Source organism: Ciconia boyciana, chromosome 24 (genome assembly GCF_034638445.1).
Source record: "Ciconia boyciana chromosome 24, ASM3463844v1, whole genome shotgun sequence".
Lineage (NCBI taxonomy): Eukaryota > Metazoa > Chordata > Aves > Ciconiiformes > Ciconiidae > Ciconia > Ciconia boyciana.
This window is the reverse complement of record NC_132957.1, coordinates 2,542,681-2,562,082: the sequence shown is the minus strand read 5'-3', so window position 1 is coordinate 2,562,082 and position 19,402 is coordinate 2,542,681. Positions and strand designations below refer to the sequence as shown.

The following is a 19,402-nucleotide window of genomic DNA, read 5'->3' as shown; positions in this document are numbered from 1 at the left end:
ATAGAGCCTGCCGGCCGCTGCGGGCCAGAGAGGCGCGGCAGCGCATGCGCTTTGGGTGCCGGGTGCGCAGGTTCCGCCCCCCGGCCGGCGCCGTCGTATAAGAAGGGGGCTGTTGACGTCAGCGTTCTCTTCCGCCCGCTCTGCGCTCGCCAGCGAGACAGGGCTGTTGCCGCCGCCATTGCTGTAACCCCCCCGCCCCGGAGAATCCACCGCCATCCGCCACCATGGTGAGCCCCCGCGTCCTGCCGCCGCCCTGGGGGGCCGAGCGGGCACCGCGCTCGCTGCAGCAGTGGGGATGGCTGCCCCGGGAGGGCGCGCGGGCCTGCGGCCGTGTCAGTGGCCTGTCGTGCCGGGCTGGGCCGCTGCTGAGGGGAGAGGGGTGGGGCTGGAAAGCGTGCCGGCGGGGAGGGGACTGTCCCTGGGGAGACTCGGGGCCCTCGCCCAGCGGGTGGGGCTCGGTGGCCCGGGGGGTCTGTGTCAGCCCCCGTAGGGCCCTTCTCTCCCGGTGTCGGGGCTGCCGCGGCCGTGCCGGTGGGGCCCGGTGCTGCTGCGCCTGCCCTGTGGGGAGGGAGAGCGGCGGCGGTGATGTGGCACCGGGACGGCGTTGGCGCCGCGGACGGGCCTTTGCAGTGGCCTTATGTAACGCTGCGGCCCGGGCGGGGGACAAACCCACCGGCGCACCGGGCTGTCACCCGCCCGAGGGGAGCAGCGACCGAACGAGGGTTGGGTTTTCGTGGGGGTTTGTCTCAGGGAAATGTTGACGCTGCCGCAGTTTGCAGGACACTGAGCTGGAGAGGGAGCGCGCTGGGTGCTGGCGCTGCAGGCCCAGGCCTCTCTGCTTGTAATGTCGGTGTCTGCGGTGCCCTTGCTGTGGGTTGTCTTGTAACGCGGGCTGCACAGGCAGAACTGATGTCAGAGTGACTATGGCAGGTACCCGCGGTGTTGGTTGGGCTTCTTAGAATTGCCGAAGGCGTTTCTATATACCCTGCGTTTTTTTCTTCCCTCCCCCTTCCCTCATTTTTCAAGGTGAACTTCACAGTAGACCAGATACGGGCCATCATGGACAAAAAGGCCAACATCAGAAACATGTCTGTGATTGCCCACGTTGATCATGGCAAATCAACCTTGACTGATTCTCTGGTATGCAAAGCTGGTATCATTGCCTCTGCCCGCGCGGGGGAGACCCGTTTCACCGACACAAGGAAGGATGAGCAGGAACGGTGCATCACCATTAAATCAACGTGAGTTCCCTCCCTTCAGGCACTTCAGTGTTCCTGCTGCATGGTCTGAGCTCAGGGGGGCTCTGAGTCCTCCACTGGTTTGATCGTGAGATGAAAGAAGACGACACGGCTTTCTCTAGTCTAGTTCAGAAGCTCATCTCTTGCTCATGAGGATTGCTTAAATGAAAGAGCAAGTATTGATTGGCTTGTGGTGAATCATAGAGCACTACCTTGGTGGCCACTGGGAAATAGATGTGCAGCGGGAGCTTCAGCCTTCTGTTTTTGCACTGGGACTGTTGGATGTGGCTGATGTCCACTGAAGTCCCACGGATGCGGTGTGGAGACTGTCTTGGGAGCATCTCTGGCGGCTGTGTCACCGTGGGCAGTTTGAGGACCCTAAGGGGCATGAGAAGGGATCAAAAAGGAGATTCGGCCGAGTAGAAAAAGCATAAATCCTTGACTGGAAGAAATGGATCCCTCTTCAGACACTTTAAATGGCACGGTGTCAGAAGAGGTTATGGTTTCAGAAAAGTGTAGGAAGGGCAGATTTTAGCCTGCGCTCCTGGTTATCTCCCCCACTGGCCTCCCAGGAGGATGCTTCAGGAAATCCTTAAGCCCAGGCATAGTTGTCTGTGCGTGATAAAAAGCTGTTTCTAAGCACTGGGGAGGGGTAACGTGTAGATAATTTTAATAGTTTTTCTTTTTTTCAGAGCTATTTCCCTATTTTATGAGCTCTCTGAAAATGATTTGGCCTTCATCAAGCAAAGCAAGGATGGTTCTGGTTTCTTGATCAACCTGATTGACTCTCCTGGGCACGTGGACTTCTCTTCAGAGGTCACTGCTGCTCTTCGTGTCACTGATGGTGCCCTGGTTGTTGTAGACTGTGTCTCTGGTAAGGTTTTCTGTAGCCTTATGCAACTGGACTGTATGTTGGGCGCATTTAAAGATGAGGATAACTAATACCCCTGTGTTTGGCAGGCGTGTGCGTGCAGACAGAGACTGTGCTGCGTCAGGCCATTGCCGAGAGGATCAAGCCTGTCCTGATGATGAACAAGATGGACCGAGCGCTGCTGGAGCTGCAACTGGAGCCAGAAGAGCTGTACCAGACCTTCCAGCGCATCGTGGAAAACGTGAACGTCATTATCTCCACGTATGGAGAAGGAGAAAGTGGCCCCATGGGAAATATCATGGTAAGCGGAAGGCTGTGTTGTTCGAAATTAGTGAGAGGGAGCAGTTGTGGTTCTTTACTGTCTCAAGTGGAGAATTGAGAGTAGAATAATGAAGGTACCCGTACTACCCTGGCTTGCGCTGGTTTGGAGCTCTTGCTAGCTTTCCTTCCAAATCTTCTGCTAGTTCAAGGCTTGAGCAAATAAAGGCTATAAATACAAGAAAGTATTTTCTCTCTTCACAAAGGGTGCCCTTGTTTTGTAGGACGCCTTCTTGCCCACATCACATCTGTGATGTTGGGTGATGCGAGATCCTAGGCTCCTACACAGCATCACTCCCCCGGCTGTCTTCTGAAATGGAAGGCCAGTAGGTGTTTGCCAGTCCCTGCGCTCCGAGCTCTCCCCGCTGGGTTCCTGGGTAGCGAGCAGGACTGTCGGCTCTGAGAAAAAGCTTGTGCTTTGTTCCTGTTGAGCACCCTCCTGCATGCTGCAGGTTTTCATGTATTGCTGATACTCCCCATGAAGGGCAGGAATGTTACCTGCACGCAAATCTACGTAGCTATGAGCTGTCTGAGTACGTAGTTGGTCAAAGTAATGAAAAACTGATGCAGTACAAAGCTAAAATGGTGGGTGTGTGGCCAGGCTGTCCCCAGACCTCAGAGATGGCTGCTGTCATAGAACTGCTTGAGGGTCCTGTAGTCCTAAAGCTCCACCTGCAAACTCTTTTTGTAGTTGAGTGTTGTTTGGGACTGAGTAGGCTGACTGCTGTAGCGCTCTGTGGCTGTTCCTCTGTAACCCAGCTCTCCTGTTCCCTTTCAGATTGATCCAGTGCTTGGTACCGTCGGCTTTGGTTCTGGCCTGCATGGTTGGGCTTTCACTCTGAAACAGTTTGCTGAAATGTATGTTGCAAAGTTCGCTGCCAAGGGTGATGCCCAGCTGAATCCATCTGAGCGTGCCAAGAAAGTAGAAGACATGATGAAGAAGCTGTGGGGAGACAGGTGAGGAATCATGGCTTGTTGATTTTAATTCCAGATGAGCTCTGTGTGGCTGCAACCTGATGCTGTAGAAGATCGGCAAGGAGGGAGGATGTGTTTGTGCCTGCTTACAGCCCTGTCTCAGTGACTTGGTGCATGTGGTAGCAAAAGAACCATTTCCCATGAAATCTTTGCAGAACAGGAAACACCCAGATAAATGGGGAGGGGACGGTGAGTTGGCAGCATGAGTTAAACGCATTTTGGCGAGCTCTGAAAGCCTCAGAGTGATGGGGGAAGGTATGAAGACGGTTCTTACTCAGCAGCTCTTTCCTCTGACCTGAGCAAGCAGAAGAAGCCACGCTTCTGTAGCTGAAGTGAGCATTGATACTTGTCTGACTTTATTCTTTCTCCAGATATTTTGATCCTGCTACTGGCAAGTTCAGCAAGTCTGCTACCAGCCCTGATGGAAAGAAACTGCCCAGGACCTTCTGCCAGCTCATCCTTGATCCCATCTTCAAGGTGAGTTCCTTAGCGTTCTGCCCTTGCTGGTGCCGTACACGCTCTGGTTCAGTTACAGTGTATGATGATGGAAAATTTCTTCACTTTGACCTGACTTGTCTGATTGAAGAAATTTAAATATCTGACACAAGCCTAGCTTGTTACTCGTGCAGACAGGGAAGCTGGTAGTAGATATTGTGCAGGCAAGTATGTGTCTGAGCCTCCAAATGGATTCAGCTGGGTGACAAGCAAGAACAGAGATTCTCTTTAGAGACGTTTGTGCTGCTGCTTCAAACTAGGTCACCGGCGACATTCATAACTGCTGCTTTTGTTCCAGGTTTTTGATGCAATCATGAACTTCAAGAAAGAGGAGGCGGCTAAACTGATTGAGAAACTGGACATCAAGCTTGACAGCGAAGATAAGGACAAGGAAGGCAAACCCCTGCTGAAGGTCTGAATTGTCTGTGGGGAGGAGATGAGTAGTTGTGCTGCTCCATGTCAACTTACTAAGCAGCTGCAGACCCTGCTTGGGTGGGAAGGTGCTGCTGGCAGCTTGGAGGCTGGGGAAGCAAGGGAGGGTTAACTGCCAGGTCGTGAACAATCTGACCGGCTCTTACTCTGATCTCTGCTCAGGCTGTGATGAGGCGGTGGCTGCCTGCCGGAGATGCCCTGCTGCAGATGATCACCATTCACCTGCCTTCTCCTGTCACAGCCCAGAAGTACCGCTGTGAGCTGCTCTACGAGGGACCCCCTGATGATGAGGCTGCCATAGGTACGCTGAGCCGCTGCTTTGGTGCTAGGCTTCTCTTCACATAAGTGCTCCGTGCTCCAATGCGCCCGTAGCCATCTTGTTCTCCAAGTACACAGCTTGGTAGCCAGTGTAATTCTTGAGTCTGTAGCTTTTCTAGTATGGATCAAACAAGCTTATGAGCTTTACTCTGGAGGACTGAGCTAGCTAAGTAACTGGAGAGGTATATACCAAAGGCTCAGACTGAGCCTGTGTTCGTTTAAAACATCTCCTGGCAATGTGATCTTTCTGTCTGGGCTGGCCAGCTGCCTGGACAGAAGTGAACAGGCTGGGACAATACTGGGTACAGGTCTCGTGTTGGGATTTGGGGTGAGTGGGGGGGACAGGGCATGTATACCAAATGTGAGAAATGGTACTGAACTAGGTTGTTCTCTCTCCCTCTTCCCAGGTATTAAGAACTGTGACCCCAAAGGCCCGCTGATGATGTACATCTCTAAAATGGTGCCAACCTCTGACAAGGGACGTTTCTACGCTTTTGGACGTGTCTTCTCTGGTCTCGTCTCAACTGGCTTGAAAGTCAGAATCATGGGACCAAACTACACACCTGGCAAGAAGGAGGATCTGTACCTGAAGCCAATTCAAAGGTCAGTCCTGGCTGGGGTGTGCTCTGGTTTGTGGTTCTAGTACTGTCTTGGGCCTCTTCTCGTCTCTGAGGCCAGGCAAGGCGCTTGGCTGTGGACTTCAAGCCTGCTGCTGAACTCCAGGATATGGCCTGGTGGGACCTCCTCTTTCAAACTTAATTAAAACAACTTTCTCTTTCACCAGGACCATTCTCATGATGGGCCGCTACGTTGAACCCATCGAGGACGTGCCTTGCGGAAACATTGTTGGTCTGGTTGGTGTTGACCAGTTCCTTGTGAAGACTGGAACCATCACCACCTTCGAGCACGCTCACAACATGAGAGTCATGAAGTTCAGCGTCAGCCCCGTTGTGCGTGTGGCTGTGGAAGCCAAGAACCCAGCTGACCTGCCCAAGCTGGTGGAGGGACTGAAGCGTCTTGCCAAGTCTGACCCTATGGTGCAGGTGAAAGTCCAAAATGGTTTCGGGGACAGGAAGAAGTCCTGGTCATGCTGGCGCAGGAGGCTTCTGCCTTTAATCGTGGTTGTACTGGGGGTGCTTGCAGAAAAGTTATTTGAGTTGAGTATTGGTCCCAGGCCTATCAGAGTGGGAAGGAACACCGTGTTTCACCTTGGGGTTGGTGCCGAGTCACCCCCAGATCAGTGGAAAGAGCATCTAAAAGTAGCTCTATGAGTCAAAGGCAAAAATTGGAGACAGTCACTAGTATTGTATGTGCAAGAGCTTTTGTTGCGTTGCAGTCGAAAGCTTCACCTGCTGCGTAAACGGTCTTTTCAGTGTATCATTGAGGAGTCTGGGGAGCACATCATCGCTGGCGCAGGGGAGCTGCACTTGGAGATCTGCCTGAAGGATCTGGAAGAGGACCACGCGTGCATTCCTATCAAGGTAGAGGGGCTGTTGGTGAGCTCTGAGGGGGTATCTGATGAGCTGTGGTTTGGTTGGTGGCTCACTGCTCTTCTCTGCTTTTTGTCACTGCAGAAATCGGATCCTGTTGTGTCCTACCGTGAGACGGTCAGCGAGGAATCCAACGTGATGTGCCTTTCCAAGTCCCCCAACAAACACAACAGGCTGTACATGAAGGCCCGGCCCTTCCCGGATGGCTTGGCTGAAGACATTGACAAGGGTGAAGTCTCTGCCCGTCAGGAGCTGAAGCAGCGAGCTCGTTACCTGGCTGAGAAGTACGAGTGGGATGTTACCGAAGCCAGGAAAATCTGGTGCTTTGGTCCCGACGGCACCGGCCCCAACATCCTGACCGACATCACCAAGGGAGTGCAGTACCTGAACGAGATCAAGGACAGCGTGGTGGCTGGCTTCCAGTGGGCAACGAAGGAGGTAAGGGGCAGTGCCTGGCTCTGGTCACGGCGGGGCTGGGATTGCTCTGGGGCAGGCGGTGTGTGGCATCATAAACAGCTACGGCACGTCTTCTCTGAGAAATTTTGGAAAAACTGTCACAGAGGGCAACGTATTTATAATTCAGAAGTATCTTTTAGGATAAATGAAACTCAGAGACAGCTGGAATGAAGATGCCATGTCAGTTTAGACACAACACACAGCCTCAAGACAAAAAGCCTTCTCCCAGGACTGTGGAGAAATTCATTGTGGCAGCACATACTTAAAATTTTAAAAAGCTTTTTGGAGAGCAAAATGCAACAGCAGGGACAGAAACTATTAAGATGAATAATGAAACTAGCATCAAAAGAAAATGAAAGGTACTCAGAGCCTCAGCAAAGATCTGGCCTTGTTTACTAATTATTTTTTTCAGGACTAGACAGATGACTGTGAAAGAACAAGTTGACAGGTAGACTGGGAACAGCAACCGGAGAGGTTTTTTTTCCCTGTTTACTTTTTTAAGGTAGTCTTAGTCTGAAGACGATACCATGCCAACAACTTTTTTTTGTCCCAGTAATGTGAAAAATGACTTTTCCTGGCCAAATACTTGGGTTGCAGCATCATAAATGTGCGTCAGCACTTCTGCTGCTGATGTGAACCTTGGAGCTGTTGGATGAAGATACTGGTAAATGGCTGCAGCGCCTGAAGCCTTCTCGGAGGTGCTGCAGTGGTGACGCGGGGGCAGGAGTAGCTGGTTCTTGGGTCCTAGGCAAGGAAGATGACTTGTTGAAGGGCTCCTTGCTCTGCCAAGCGGGCTCTTGTGCTTCCTGCTCTAGGACCCGCTTCCAGGGAATGCCCGTAAGCCAGGGGACCGGAGCCTTCCGGTGGGGAACGCCAGCTGTCCCCCGACATGCTGTTGGCTGATCCCCTGCTCTGCTTTTCCAGGGGGTCCTGTGCGAGGAGAACATGCGTGCTGTGCGTTTTGATGTGCATGATGTCACCCTGCACGCCGATGCCATCCACCGTGGAGGCGGGCAGATCATTCCCACTGCCAGGAGATGCCTGTACGCCTGCGTGCTCACCGCTCAGCCCAGGCTCATGGAGCCCATCTACCTTGTGGAAATCCAGGTGAGGAACCTCTGCTCAGCCCAGAAGATCCTGGGTGAAGAAAATGTGGGCGAGCAGTCTGTGGTCCTGACACCTCTCTCTTGCAGTGCCCGGAGCAGGTGGTCGGTGGCATCTACGGTGTGCTGAACAGGAAGCGTGGCCACGTGTTTGAGGAGACCCAGGTGGCTGGCACCCCCATGTTTGTGGTGAAGGCCTACCTGCCTGTCAACGAGTCCTTTGGTGAGTGGGCTGGTCCTGGGCACTCCCCTGGGCGAGCGGCAGCTCCTGGAGCTTGGTGCCAGCCCTGGGAAGGAAAGAGATCCTTTGTGTCCAGCTGTCTGACGGCAACAATTGTAGAATCACGGAGTCACTTAGGTTGGAAAAGACCCTTAAGATCATCGAGTCCAGCTGTTAACCTAACACTGCCAAGCCCACCACTAAACCATGTCCCTAGTGCCATGTCTACACGTCTTTTAAATCCCTCCAGGGATGGTGACTCCACCACTCCTCTGGGCAGCCTGTTCCAGTGCTTGACAACTATTTTGATGAAGAAATTTTTCCTAATACCCAATTCCAATATCCAAATATCCAGTCTAAACCTGTCCTGGTGCAACTTGAGGCCATTTCCTCTTGTCCTAGCACTTGTTATGTGGGAGAAGAGACCGACATCACCGAATGCTTTGGGTTGGAAGGGAGCTTTTAAAGGTCATCTAGTCCAACCCCCCTGCAATGAGCAGGGCCGTCTTCAACTAGATGAGGTTGAATTCCAACCTGACCCTCAATGTTTCCAGGGATGGGGCATGTACCACCTCTCTGGGCAACCTGGGCCAGTGTCTCACCACCCTCAGCATAAAACATTTCTTCTATCCAGTCTGGATCTCCCCTCTTTTAGTTTAAAACAGTTCCCCCTTGGCCTACCACAACAGGCTCTGCTAGAGCCTGGCCCCAGCTTGCTCAGAAGCCCCCTTGAAGTATCGTGAGGCAGCAGCGAGGTCTCCCCGGAGCCTCCTCTTTTCCAGCCCTCCCTCACGGCAGAGGCACGCTGTGGTTGGCATCTCTGCAGGTTTTTGGGTGCCGCTTTGGGTTCCTTCACTCTAGCCGTGTGCCGGTGATGACCCAGAGGGTGGGTTCTGCTAGAGGTGATGCCGGACTACGCTCGTTCCCCCTTCACCTCACCCCCTCTCTTCTTCCTCGCAGGTTTTACAGCAGATTTGAGGTCCAACACGGGCGGCCAGGCTTTCCCCCAGTGCGTCTTCGACCACTGGCAGATCCTGCCCGGGGACCCCTTCGACAGCGCCAGCCGTCCCTGCCAGGTGGTGGCCGAGACCCGCAAACGCAAAGGGCTGAAGGAAGGCATCCCCGCCCTCGACAACTTCCTCGATAAACTCTAATTAAACTCGTTGGACTCTGGGGGAAGGGGGGGGAATTAATTAATTAGCGTTAAGGCCCGTGCGAAGGGGTAGACGCCCGTGACCGCCATCTCTTTGCATTGTTAATTAATCGGTTTCATAGCGATTTGAGACTTCAAATGAGGAAAGAAAAAAGAGGAGGAAAAAAAAAAAGCCTTATAGGTTTCTGTGTTGCACATGACTCATCTTTGCCATTGTAACTAAAACATTTCCACTAGATTTGCCCAATTCTGTATTTATTTGCCTCAAAGCGTTTCTGCAGAAGGGGAGGGGACGCGCTCCTTCGTTTCTCCCGAAACAGGGTAAATGGGGGCAAAATGAGGAAAACAACAAAAAAAAAGGGGGGGGGATGGGGGGGAGATGCCCCCTCTGCAGTGTGACTGTCCGTCGTGACCATCACCGCCTGTATTAGTGCCACTGGAATTAATAAAAATCGGATAATGGTGATCGATGTGCTTTGCCTACCAAAATGGGGCGCCCCCTTGCGGGCGGGAGGACCTGGGGGAGAAACGGGGCGGGGAGAGGCGACATCAGCGCGCCCACCTTTGGCTCCGCCCTCTCCGCGCGACGCCCGCCCCGCCGGTACCGGCGGGGCGGGGCGTCGCGCGGAGAGGGCGGAGCCAAAGGTGGGCGGAGCCGGCAGCAGTGCTGGAATGCGGCGGCGGCGGCGACAAGGGCGGCGGCGGCCCAGGTTGGGGGGATGTGGGGCGGGGAGGGGGTTGGGGGCCTCTGGGGGTGGGAGAGGGGCGAGATCCTGAATTTGGGGGATCAGAGGTGGGGGGCTGTGGCTGTGGGGCCTGTGAGGCAGGGAGGGGCTGTGAGGGATTTGGGGGCTGTGGGGCCTGAGAGGCTGTGAGGGATGGGGGGCCGTGGGGCCTGTGAGGCAGGGAGAGGCTGTGAGGGATTTAGGGGCTGTGGGGGATTTTGGGGCTGTGGGGCCTGTGAGGCAGGGAGAGGCTGTGAGGGATGGGGGAGGCTGTGGGGCCTGTGAGGCAGGGAGGGGCTGTGAGCGATTTTGGGGGGTTGTGGGGCCTGTGAGGCAGGGAGGGGCTGTGAGGGATGGGGGGCTGTGGGGCCTGTGAGGCAGGGAGGGGCTGTGAGGGGGGCTGTGGGCAGGGCGGGGTGCTGCTGGCCGGGGTGGGGGGGGTCCCTTCACCACAGCTGGGTGTCGCTGGCTGCGGTGACAAGGGGTTTGGGGTTGAGGATGGGGGCCAGGGCGCCCATGGGGCCTACGCAGCCACCGCCCCTATTCCCTCCTCTCTTCCTCCAGGGCATCCCCACTGGGGCCAGTGCGGGCAGGGGGTTCCCAGAAGCCTTGGGGCGTGATGAGACCTGGGTGGGGGGGCCAGGAATAATCTGTGGCTCGGCCCCAGCCACCCCACGGTACAGCACGGCATGGGGCTGCGCTGCTTCGGGGCTCCCTGCCTTCCTGTCCTCTGTCCCCCTGGGGGAACGGGGTCCCTGAGTGGGGCCCGTCCATCGCTGGTGTTGGCGTGCAGCTCCCAGAACATAAACCCCCTTTTCTGGTGCCACAGGTGCTGATCCCCGGCTGCTCCCCGGTGTCCTCCTCGGCTCTCAGGGTCAGGGCGGCTTCAGCTCTGCCAGGGCTCCGCAGCCATGTCCACCTTCCGGCAGGAGAGCGTGGAGGACTTCTATGAGATGGGGGAAGAGCTGGGCAGGTGAGTGACATCCTGCCGCGCTCTGGGGGGGTTCCATGGCTGCACCCCCTGCCCGAGCTTCACCCGGCTGCTGAAGCCCTCGTGGTGTCCCTGTGCCGGTGGCATCCCCTGTGCCACCTCTGTGCTACCTGCAGGTGGTGGGTAGGGGGCAGGGGGCTGTGCTGAGAGCCAGGCACCTCTAGCAGCTCTATATTAAAAAAAAAGGGCGTTAATTAACGTTAAACTCGCTCTTACATCTGGGCAGGCCTAGCAGCTCCCTGCAGAGCTCCCATCCTGTCCGGGTTTGGCCAGGGCTGCCGGGCTGGTGCTGGCAGCTTCCGGCCCTTCTCCATCGCTGCCGCCTGGCTCTGCGCCTGCGGGACAGATCTGGGGGTGAATCACTGCATGCGAATGGGATTTAATCATCCAGGATGCAAAGGCTGCGGCGGTGGGAGGGGTGTGGGCTGGGTTTGGATCCTCCAGCGCTGCCTCGGCCATGCCAGCCCCGTGCCGGCACTGCCGGGACTCAGGGTCTGCCGCAACCATGGCTGCCTGGGCACGGGGCTTCTCAGGCACTGGGAAATAATTGTGCAGTGGAAACATTTTGGGTGGCTTTAGTGTTTTTTTTTTAAAGGGGGGGAGCTTCCAGCGGTTTGCTCTGGGTCCCTTCAGGGCTGCGCTGTAGCTGCGGTCCGGTGTGAGCCATGGGGATGGAGATGGTGCCTGGAGGCCGGATCCCACCTGGGCAAGGCTGGTCCCTGCCCCGGGGGGGGCTGTGGGTGGCCCTGGCCATGATCCAGGGACGTATAAAGGAGTGTTGGGTCCAGGCGTGCGCGGAGGCTGGTGACGGGGACCGCACATCACCGGGAGGGAGCAGCATGGGGACGTGGGCTAGATCCCATCCTCAGGGAAAGGTGTTGAGGGGCTCTTGTGCATCCTGGCAGAGAGGCTGTGGGGGGCTTGGCCGGGGCGGGGAGGGACAAGGGTCAGGATCCTGCTGTAGCAGAGATGCTGGTGTTGGCAGGACCCGGCTCATTGAAGTGCCTGTCAATGCCCAGAGCCCTGCCTCCCCCCGGCCCCCAACCACAGCGTGCTTTGAACTAAGCTGTCAACTGCGGTTACTTTTATTTCAGGCATTTCCCCGCCCTGCCCACCTTCTTCATTGGAGCGTTATGGTCCCCCGCCGGGCTCCGGGGTTTGCTCCCGGGAGCAGCCCAAGGGCTCCTGGCTGGAAACGTGGGCGTTGGGCATCTCCCACCCCGGGTGGTCACAGCAGCACGTGAAACAGCCCGGGGAGGGTCAGCAGCTGCCGTGTCCCTCGGAGGAATTCCCTTCCTCCGTGCCGGGCAGCACTGGGATTTACACGCCTGCTCCAGTGGTGCCAGGGTGTGTAAACCCCACCATTGGCTGTGTGCCGGGAGGACCCTGATCCCCGACAGACCCCAGGGAAACCGTGCGTCCTCTGGCACAGCACTGAGTCCCTGCACGCAGCGTCTCCCATCCTCGTGCTGGTGCTGACCCTGCTGCCAAGCACACGCCAGCACGTGCGATGCAGGAGGTCCTCTCCTCACCTCCTCTCCGCATCCTGCAGTGGTCAGTTTGCCATTGTACGAAAATGCCGAGAGAGGAAAACAGGTCTGGAATACGCGGCCAAATTCATCAAGAAGCGTCGGCTGTCATCCAGCCGTCGGGGCGTGAGCAGGGAGGAGATCGAGAGGGAGGTGGACATCCTGCGGGAGATCCAGCACCCCAACATCATCACGCTGCACGACATCTTTGAGAACAAGACGGACGTGGTGCTGATCCTGGAGCTGGTCTCGGGCGGTGAGCTCTTTGATTTCCTGGCTGAGAAGGAGTCCCTGACGGAGGAGGAGGCCACTCAGTTCCTCAAGCAGATCTTGGATGGGGTGCACTACCTGCACTCCAAGCGCATCGCCCACTTTGACTTGAAGGTGAGGTCTGGGAGGTGCGAACGCCCCATGCTCGGCAGCTGGGGAGCGGGGACGAGCATCCAGGCTCCTGCGGAGCAGTGGGGCTGGCTCTGGGATCTCTCCCTACTGGAGGAATGTGTCCTCTCCTCTGGGGAGAGGAGCCCAGGGCGGCACAAGGCTCCTATGGGCGAGCGTGTGGGGGTAAACACCAGCTCCTCTCCCCCCGCAGCCAGAGAACATCATGCTGCTGGACAAGAATGTGCCAAACCCTCGCATCAAACTCATCGACTTCGGGATTGCCCACAAGATTGAAGCTGGGAATGAATTCAAGAATATATTTGGGACCCCGGAGTTTGTAGGTGAGACCCGGCTGGCAGTGTTCCTGTGGGGCTCCTCTGGGCTCTGAAAGCTTTGGCTTAATCCCGGAGAGATGCCCAAAGCCCTGGTGCGGCAGGCTGGGCAGCTGCTGGGGTGTGTCTTTCCCCCAGAATAAGCCTGTTTTCTTTCCTTCTAAAGCCCCAGAAATCGTGAACTATGAACCCCTGGGGCTGGAGGCCGACATGTGGTGAGTGAGTCCCCCCCTCCTCTCCCAGTCCCCTTCCAATGGCACCAACGGCCGGTTCCCGGAACCGGGGTCGTGCTGGTGTATCTCCCCTCCTGCTGAAAGCGCAGGGAGAGGGGACTGACGGTGCTCGGCGGGGCTTCAGCCTCATCTTCCTCTCTCTTCCAGGAGCATCGGGGTCATCACTTACATCCTGTGAGTATAAGGGGAGTCTGGCAGAGACGGGCGCTGCAGGGCGAGTCCCCCGCCTCGGGCTGTCACCTTGTTGGGGTGTCACAACCCGCTCTCGCCACAGGCTGAGCGGAGCCTCACCCTTCCTGGGGGAAACGAAGCAAGAGACCCTGACCAACATATCCGCTGTCAACTACGACTTCGACGAGGAGTATTTCAGCAACACCAGCGAGCTGGCCAAGGACTTCATCCGCCGCCTGCTTGTCAAGGACCCCAAGTGAGAGAGAGGGAGCAGACCTGGGGATTACCCTGGGAGAGGGGACGGTCCCTCCTGCCCTGACCCCCTGCATACAGGCAGCTCCCACATCTCCTGCCCGCGCTAGGGTTTAGCTCCGAGCCTGCCTGCTGCCAGCCCATCCTGTGCCCATCCCTGTTGTGCTGGTTGTTTATAAATCCCATTTATCCCCCTGTTTCCCTCCTGCTACTTGTAGGGTTTGGTGTTGCAAAACCCTCAGCCAAAGGGTCTCCCCCGCATCAGGCATGGGGTGAATTCTGGGATCACCCTGAGGGTGCAGCAGCTCAGCTGAAATGGAGGGAGCGTGGTTTGGAAGGGATCAAGGGCTGACTGGGGCACCCAGGACGCTGGTCTGGGGCGGGAGCAGTGGTGCTGTGCCTCGGTCGGGAGGTTCGTGTGGGCTCTTCTGCGTGTATTTGCTCTTGGGAGGCTGGCTGAGGGCATGGGAGCTGGATGCAGTCCCTGTCTGGGGTGGCCCCTGGGTACAGCGAGTTTGTCTGGGCTCATCCGCGCCCCAAAGGTGATAAGATCCGAGCTGCTCTTCCAGGAGTTTAACTGGGACAGAGGCAGCAAAGCCTCTGCCCCTCGGTCGCAGCCTTGCTGTCGTTGCAGGAAGCGGATGACCATCGCTCAAAGCCTGGAACACCCTTGGATTAAGGTGAGAAGTTAAACAATCGGCACCTTTTGGGTGTCAAACATCCAAGAGGTCGAGGGTGAGTGTTGATGCTCCGGCAGCTCTCCGCTGCTCTTCCAGCCCCCACTTGGGGCTGGTTTGGTGCCGCTGGTGGCTGCGCTGCCGGGGACTGTGGGTGGGCGCCGAAGCTGTCTGGCTGCCGCTGTCCCGGCTGCGCCACACGCCTGCGGCTGTCCCTCTCCACAGGTGATCAAGAGGAGGAACGTCCGCAATGAAGACAACTGCAAGAAGCCCGAGCGCCGCCGGCTGAAGACCACGCGCCTGAAGGAGTACACCATCAAGTCCCATTCCAGCATGCCGCCAAACAACACGTACATCAACTTCGAGCGCTTCTCTAAGGTCATGGAGGAGGTGGCTGCAGCTGAGGAGAGCCTCCGAGAGCTGGAGAGGAACAAGAAGTCCTTCCAGGAGGACATCGAGGCCCTGCTGTCCATCTATGAAGAGAAGGAGTCATGGTACAAGGAAGAGAATGAGAGCATCAGCCAGGACCTCCGCCAGATCCGGCAGGAGCTGCAGAAGACGGAGGCCCTGAAGAAGCAGGCACAGGAGGAGACCAAGAGCGTGGTGCAGGTGGCCAACGGCCTCAAGAGGCGTTACCGAAAGCTGGAGAACCACTACGAGGCGTTGGCCAAGCAGGTGGCCTCAGAGATGAAGTTTGTCCAGGAGCTGGTATGGTCCATTGAGCGGGAGAAGCTGCAGAGCGGCGAGGGAGACGGCAGCATCCGCTAGCTCGGCCGGTGCCGGGGTCGGCTGCCCTCGGGCTGAGGTTGGGCCGTCCTTCCCAATTCCCCCCGCTGACCCGCAGCGGCAGCAGCGCCGAAGGGACCTCGGTGGCTCTGCCCCTGGCTCTCCCGAGGAGCCGGTCCACCGACAGCCTTCGGTAAATGTCCCTAGGCTCTGCTGGGCTCGCGGTGGCGTGCCGGGGGCTTGCGCCTCCCTGGAGACCCCCGCCTCAGGGGGCTTGAGTTGTGCTCGCCTGGATTTTGGCTTCCTGCGTGCGGCTCTTGCTTGGCTTGCTGTCCGCATGCTCCCCGTGCTCCTGGCTGCCCTCCCCTCGCTGCCACAGGGCTCAGGGACCAGTCCTCCCCTCCCCGTCCCGCCCGGGGCCCGGGGAGCTGCCGTAGTGCCCTGCCTGGGGGGGGTCTTGGTGGGAAGACCCCTCCTCTAAACCCTGGCAGCAGCTCAGCGTCTGCCACATGCGAGCCATGACTGAGGACCGATTCCTGCGTGGCCCAAGGCGTGGCAGCCCCAGGGGTGACCCTGGCCGTCCCCTGCTCCCCCAGGGCATCGCAACCCCCTGCACCCACCCCAGCCCTCGGGCCCACCGGGCGCTCCCCCTTTTAACAAAATAAAGGTTTCCGTGCACCGGGGCAGCCGCCTTGGCTCCTGCCGTGGGAGGATGGGTGGTGGGAAGGGGGCAAGGACACGCCGTGGCTGTCCCAGAGGGATTTCCTTAATTTAGGAGGGGAAGGGCTTTTGTTTTGCCTTATCGGCCCCAACGCTGGCGGGCGAGCTCCCTGCGGGCTTGGAGGGGGCTGTGGGCATGGGGCTGGGTTGCAGGATGCTCCCGGGCGGGGGGAGCCCCCAGCCCCTCTTGCCTCGGACCCCGGGGGAGGTCTGGGGGGCTCAGGGAAGGTTGGGGGCTGGTCCTGGGAATTGGAGAAGATCTGGAGGGGTTTGGGGGGGTCCCTGGGGCTCGGGGAAGGCCCTTGGGTGTGGGGAGGGTCCCAGGGGGTCCCTACCCTTTTCCCCAGGGATCCCTCTTTTGCAGGGCACCAGCCAGATCCCGTTTTGCGTGGGAACAGAGTGGACAAGGAATTAGCCCCAATATTATCGGGGCCAGGAAGGGCTGCTGGGCTCTGGCATCACCAGGAGATGCCCCGGTGAGTGCCGGAGAGCAGCTGGTGGCTGGGGCCGGGGGGCCAGCGTGGGCTGGACCCTGTCCCCTCACCCCTGGCCTCCTGGGGATGGGGGCACAAGGTCCCAAATCGCCGCTTTCCGCAGAGCATGCGCGAGAGCCCGGTGCTGGGTTTCCACCACGAGCACCGAGGGGTTTCCGGCTGCCCACGGCCCTGTGGTGATGGAGCCAAAATCCAGCTGAATTTGACCTGGGGGAATCACCGGCCAAATCCCAGCAGATGGCAGGTGTCCCTCTGGCTCACCAGCACCCATGGCCGGGGGGGCACTGGGGGGTTTTCCTCCAGCTGAGCTCCGGGCTGAGGGGATTTGCTCAATTCAGGCTTTATTTGTCACTCCAGTGTCCCCCCCTGCAGCTTTGGGGTGGCAGCAAGATAGGCACAGCCTGGGCGGAGGGGACATGCCCCGTGCCCCCGTCTGCGCCAGCCGTCAGGCAGCCCCGCGTGCCGGCCGCTGCCCGCTGACGTCCCACGGGGTGTAGGTTTCATCCCAACCTGCGGGGCACGCAGGCTCGGGGATAATTTTAGTCTGTCCCATTTTTCCAGGCCAAGGCGCTTGGCATCCAGGGGTGATGGCGTGACCGCCCGGCTGGTGGCAGTGTCCCAGGGCAGAGCAGGATCTGTGCTGCGGCCCCAGCGTGCTGGAGGGGGGTACGGCCATGGTGGGGGACGCTGGAGCCTGGCTGGGGGGCTTGGGGCCGTCATCCTCCCTCCAGGCGCTGTGTCCTGGAGGCTGGGGGAGGCTTTGGGGTGCAGATTCAGCTGGAGTCCCGGGCATTTGATCTGCTCTCGCAGAGCTGGTTCGTCACCAGAGCCAGCGTGTGAAAGGATGTATGGAAATCCTGTAGCAACAGTTGTTCCCGAGCTGTGCAAAGTTCACATAGTGCTAAGGCTTCCCAGATGCTCCTTGTGCCGCCGGTTTCTGTTTCAAGGCTCTTGGAAGGGGCTGGCCATTCACCTTGGCCGGCACGGCTGTCTCCTCCCCAGCCGCCCGGCAGGTACGCTTGCTCTGGAGGGGGTGGTAGCAGGAGATCTCATCCTGGTGGATGCACAAGATAACACCAAAACATTTTTTAAAAACCAGAATTTGGGGTGGGTTTTGTTGCCGCTGCGCTCAGGGTGACCTGCTTTAGAGGGTTTTAAATTGCAGAGTACTTGGCACGAGTTCAGCAGGCCGCACGATGTACCACGTACAGCTGCAAAGAAAGGGAAAAACACCGTGGAGGAGGATTTACTGGGGAGAAAGTGTCCAGGACGTAAATACCATAGGGACTCAGATAATACTAAACACTATAGGAACTCGGGTGGTGCTCAGAAGCGAGGGGTTGTGCTGGTCCCCAGGAGATTTCGGCGATGTGACGTACTGGGATGTTCTGCCTCGGTTCCCCTCTTTGCAACCAGAGCTAACGCCGCCCTGGGGTGTTGTATATTCTCTGCGGACAGAGAATATCAAAGTGGCCTTTTTAGGCTTCGATTTTTGCTTCCTAGAGGCTGGCTTGAAGGGAGCGCGATGTCTTTTGCCTTGTATGTCTTCATGAAAGCAAAATGGTTTTGCACGGCTTATCGGGTGAGGGTTAAACCTATCTGTTAACACGGGGGAAACCCTGATGGAAATTATATGCCGGATCCTGCTGGGGAGCTGAGGCTGCTTTTTTTTCTGCCAGCGAGCAGAGCTGCATTTAATTTGTGGGAAAGGCTCCACGTAACGATGTCAAATGGACTTACAAGGTATCGGTGACAAGTCGCAGCACACTGTCCCTGGCTCAGGCGTTCCTCAGCTTTGCCATTGACGAGCGCCTGGCCGTGTAACGGTGTAATTATAGTTTTGTGGGTCTCTCCAGGCATGCACGGGGTTGCACACAAGGAAATATGCCTTTTTATAGCTTGTGGAAGTGTGGGTGATGCCATCAGCATTCATGTCTCGTTTCTGGCTGTGGCGTCCCTGTTCTGGCCAGACAATCGGAAAATAGCGGTGTAACACAAGGACAAGGTGGTGGATCTGACTTGCTGCTGGCTGCTTCACCAGGCTGTTCAAAACACCCCTTGAAACAGGCTTGGTGGTTTTTGGGTGACTTCTTGCTAATCTGTGGCAGCTGCTTTTCTGGAGCAATGCTTCTAATTAAGGCATGCCCAAAAATCTTCTGAAGCGAGCTGTGCTGACACCACAGCCAAGTTATTTTAGTGCCCAAAAGATCACCACACTCATCCCACGTGAGAGGTTTTGTACTTTAACATGGCGAACCTTTTATGCGTGGTGCGCCGCATGTGCTTTAGTACATCAGTTTAATGGCACTTCCTATCTTTAGCCGGCGTATTTTGATAGCAGGTTGACAGATCTCAACACGCTCACCTATCTCACCACAGTATTTAAGCTCAGTTAGTTACCAGGCACAGAGCGGCGTGGAGAATTTATTATTAGCTTGGAGCTAACCGCTAGCCAAGGACAGCGCTGCAACCAGGTCTTCATCGTGCATGCAGAGCTACAGTGCTGGGCCCCGCCGTTTGAGAAGGATGTGAAAGTCCTCACATGTGCCCAGAGAAGGGCAGCCAAGCTGGTGACAGGGCTGGAAGGCATGTCCTCTGAGGAGCGGCTGAGGGCTCTGGGTTTGTCTCCTTTGGAGAGAAGGAAGCTGAGGGGCAACCTCATTGCTCTCTGCAGCTTCCTGAGGAGGGGATGTGGAGAAGGAGGTGCTGATCTCTTCTCCCTGGGATCCAGGGACAGGATGGCTGGGAATGGTTCAAAGCTGCGCCAGGGGAGGTTCAGACTTGATGTTAGGAAGCATTTCTTTACCGAGAGAGTTGGCCACACACTGAACAGGCTTCCTGGAGAGGTGGCCGATGCCCCAAGCCTGTCAGCGTTTAAGAGGCATTTAGACAATGCCCTTAAGAACACGCTTTAGCTGTTGGTCAGCCCTGAAGCGGTCAGGCCGTTGGACCAGGTGACCGCTGTAGGGCCCTTCCAACTGAACTAGTCTAGTCTAGTCTAGTCTATTCCACAGCCACAGCAAGCTGCTGTTGTCCCCAGCACACGCAAGTGCAGATGTTGCCCCCAGCGTGGCTGGTGGCAGCACAGACCCATCCGAGCAG

At 57.2% G+C, this 19,402-nt stretch overlaps 2 protein-coding genes and 1 non-coding gene across 3 annotated transcripts; all 3 read left to right on the top strand.

The window, feature by feature from the left end:
- Window positions 1–70: 70 nt before the first annotated feature.
- EEF2 (eukaryotic translation elongation factor 2) lies at window positions 71–9,307 on the top strand. The gene is made up of 15 exons (XM_072845915.1): window positions 71–227; window positions 1,027–1,241; window positions 1,931–2,112; window positions 2,199–2,410; window positions 3,206–3,384; window positions 3,774–3,879; window positions 4,196–4,309; window positions 4,492–4,630; window positions 5,055–5,250; window positions 5,432–5,690; window positions 6,021–6,128; window positions 6,222–6,575; window positions 7,518–7,700; window positions 7,787–7,919; window positions 8,877–9,307. Exons 1-15 carry the CDS (start codon window positions 225–227, stop codon window positions 9,068–9,070), a joined length of 2,577 nt encoding a protein of 858 aa, XP_072702016.1. The 5' UTR covers window positions 71–224; the 3' UTR covers window positions 9,071–9,307.
- LOC140643749 (small nucleolar RNA SNORD37) lies at window positions 3,938–4,006 on the top strand. Its single transcript, XR_012039641.1, has one exon. It is a non-coding gene; the product is annotated as a small nucleolar RNA SNORD37 (small nucleolar RNA).
- Window positions 9,308–9,675: 368 nt separating the features above from the next.
- DAPK3 (death associated protein kinase 3) lies at window positions 9,676–15,769 on the top strand. Its single transcript, XM_072845785.1, has 9 exons — window positions 9,676–9,779; window positions 10,624–10,767; window positions 12,338–12,698; window positions 12,907–13,036; window positions 13,194–13,242; window positions 13,408–13,434; window positions 13,535–13,687; window positions 14,318–14,363; window positions 14,586–15,769. The coding sequence occupies exons 2-9, from the start codon at window positions 10,706–10,708 to the stop codon at window positions 15,126–15,128; spliced, it is 1,371 nt and encodes a 456-aa protein (XP_072701886.1). The 5' UTR covers window positions 9,676–9,779; window positions 10,624–10,705; the 3' UTR covers window positions 15,129–15,769.
- Window positions 15,770–19,402: the final 3,633 nt, after the last annotated feature.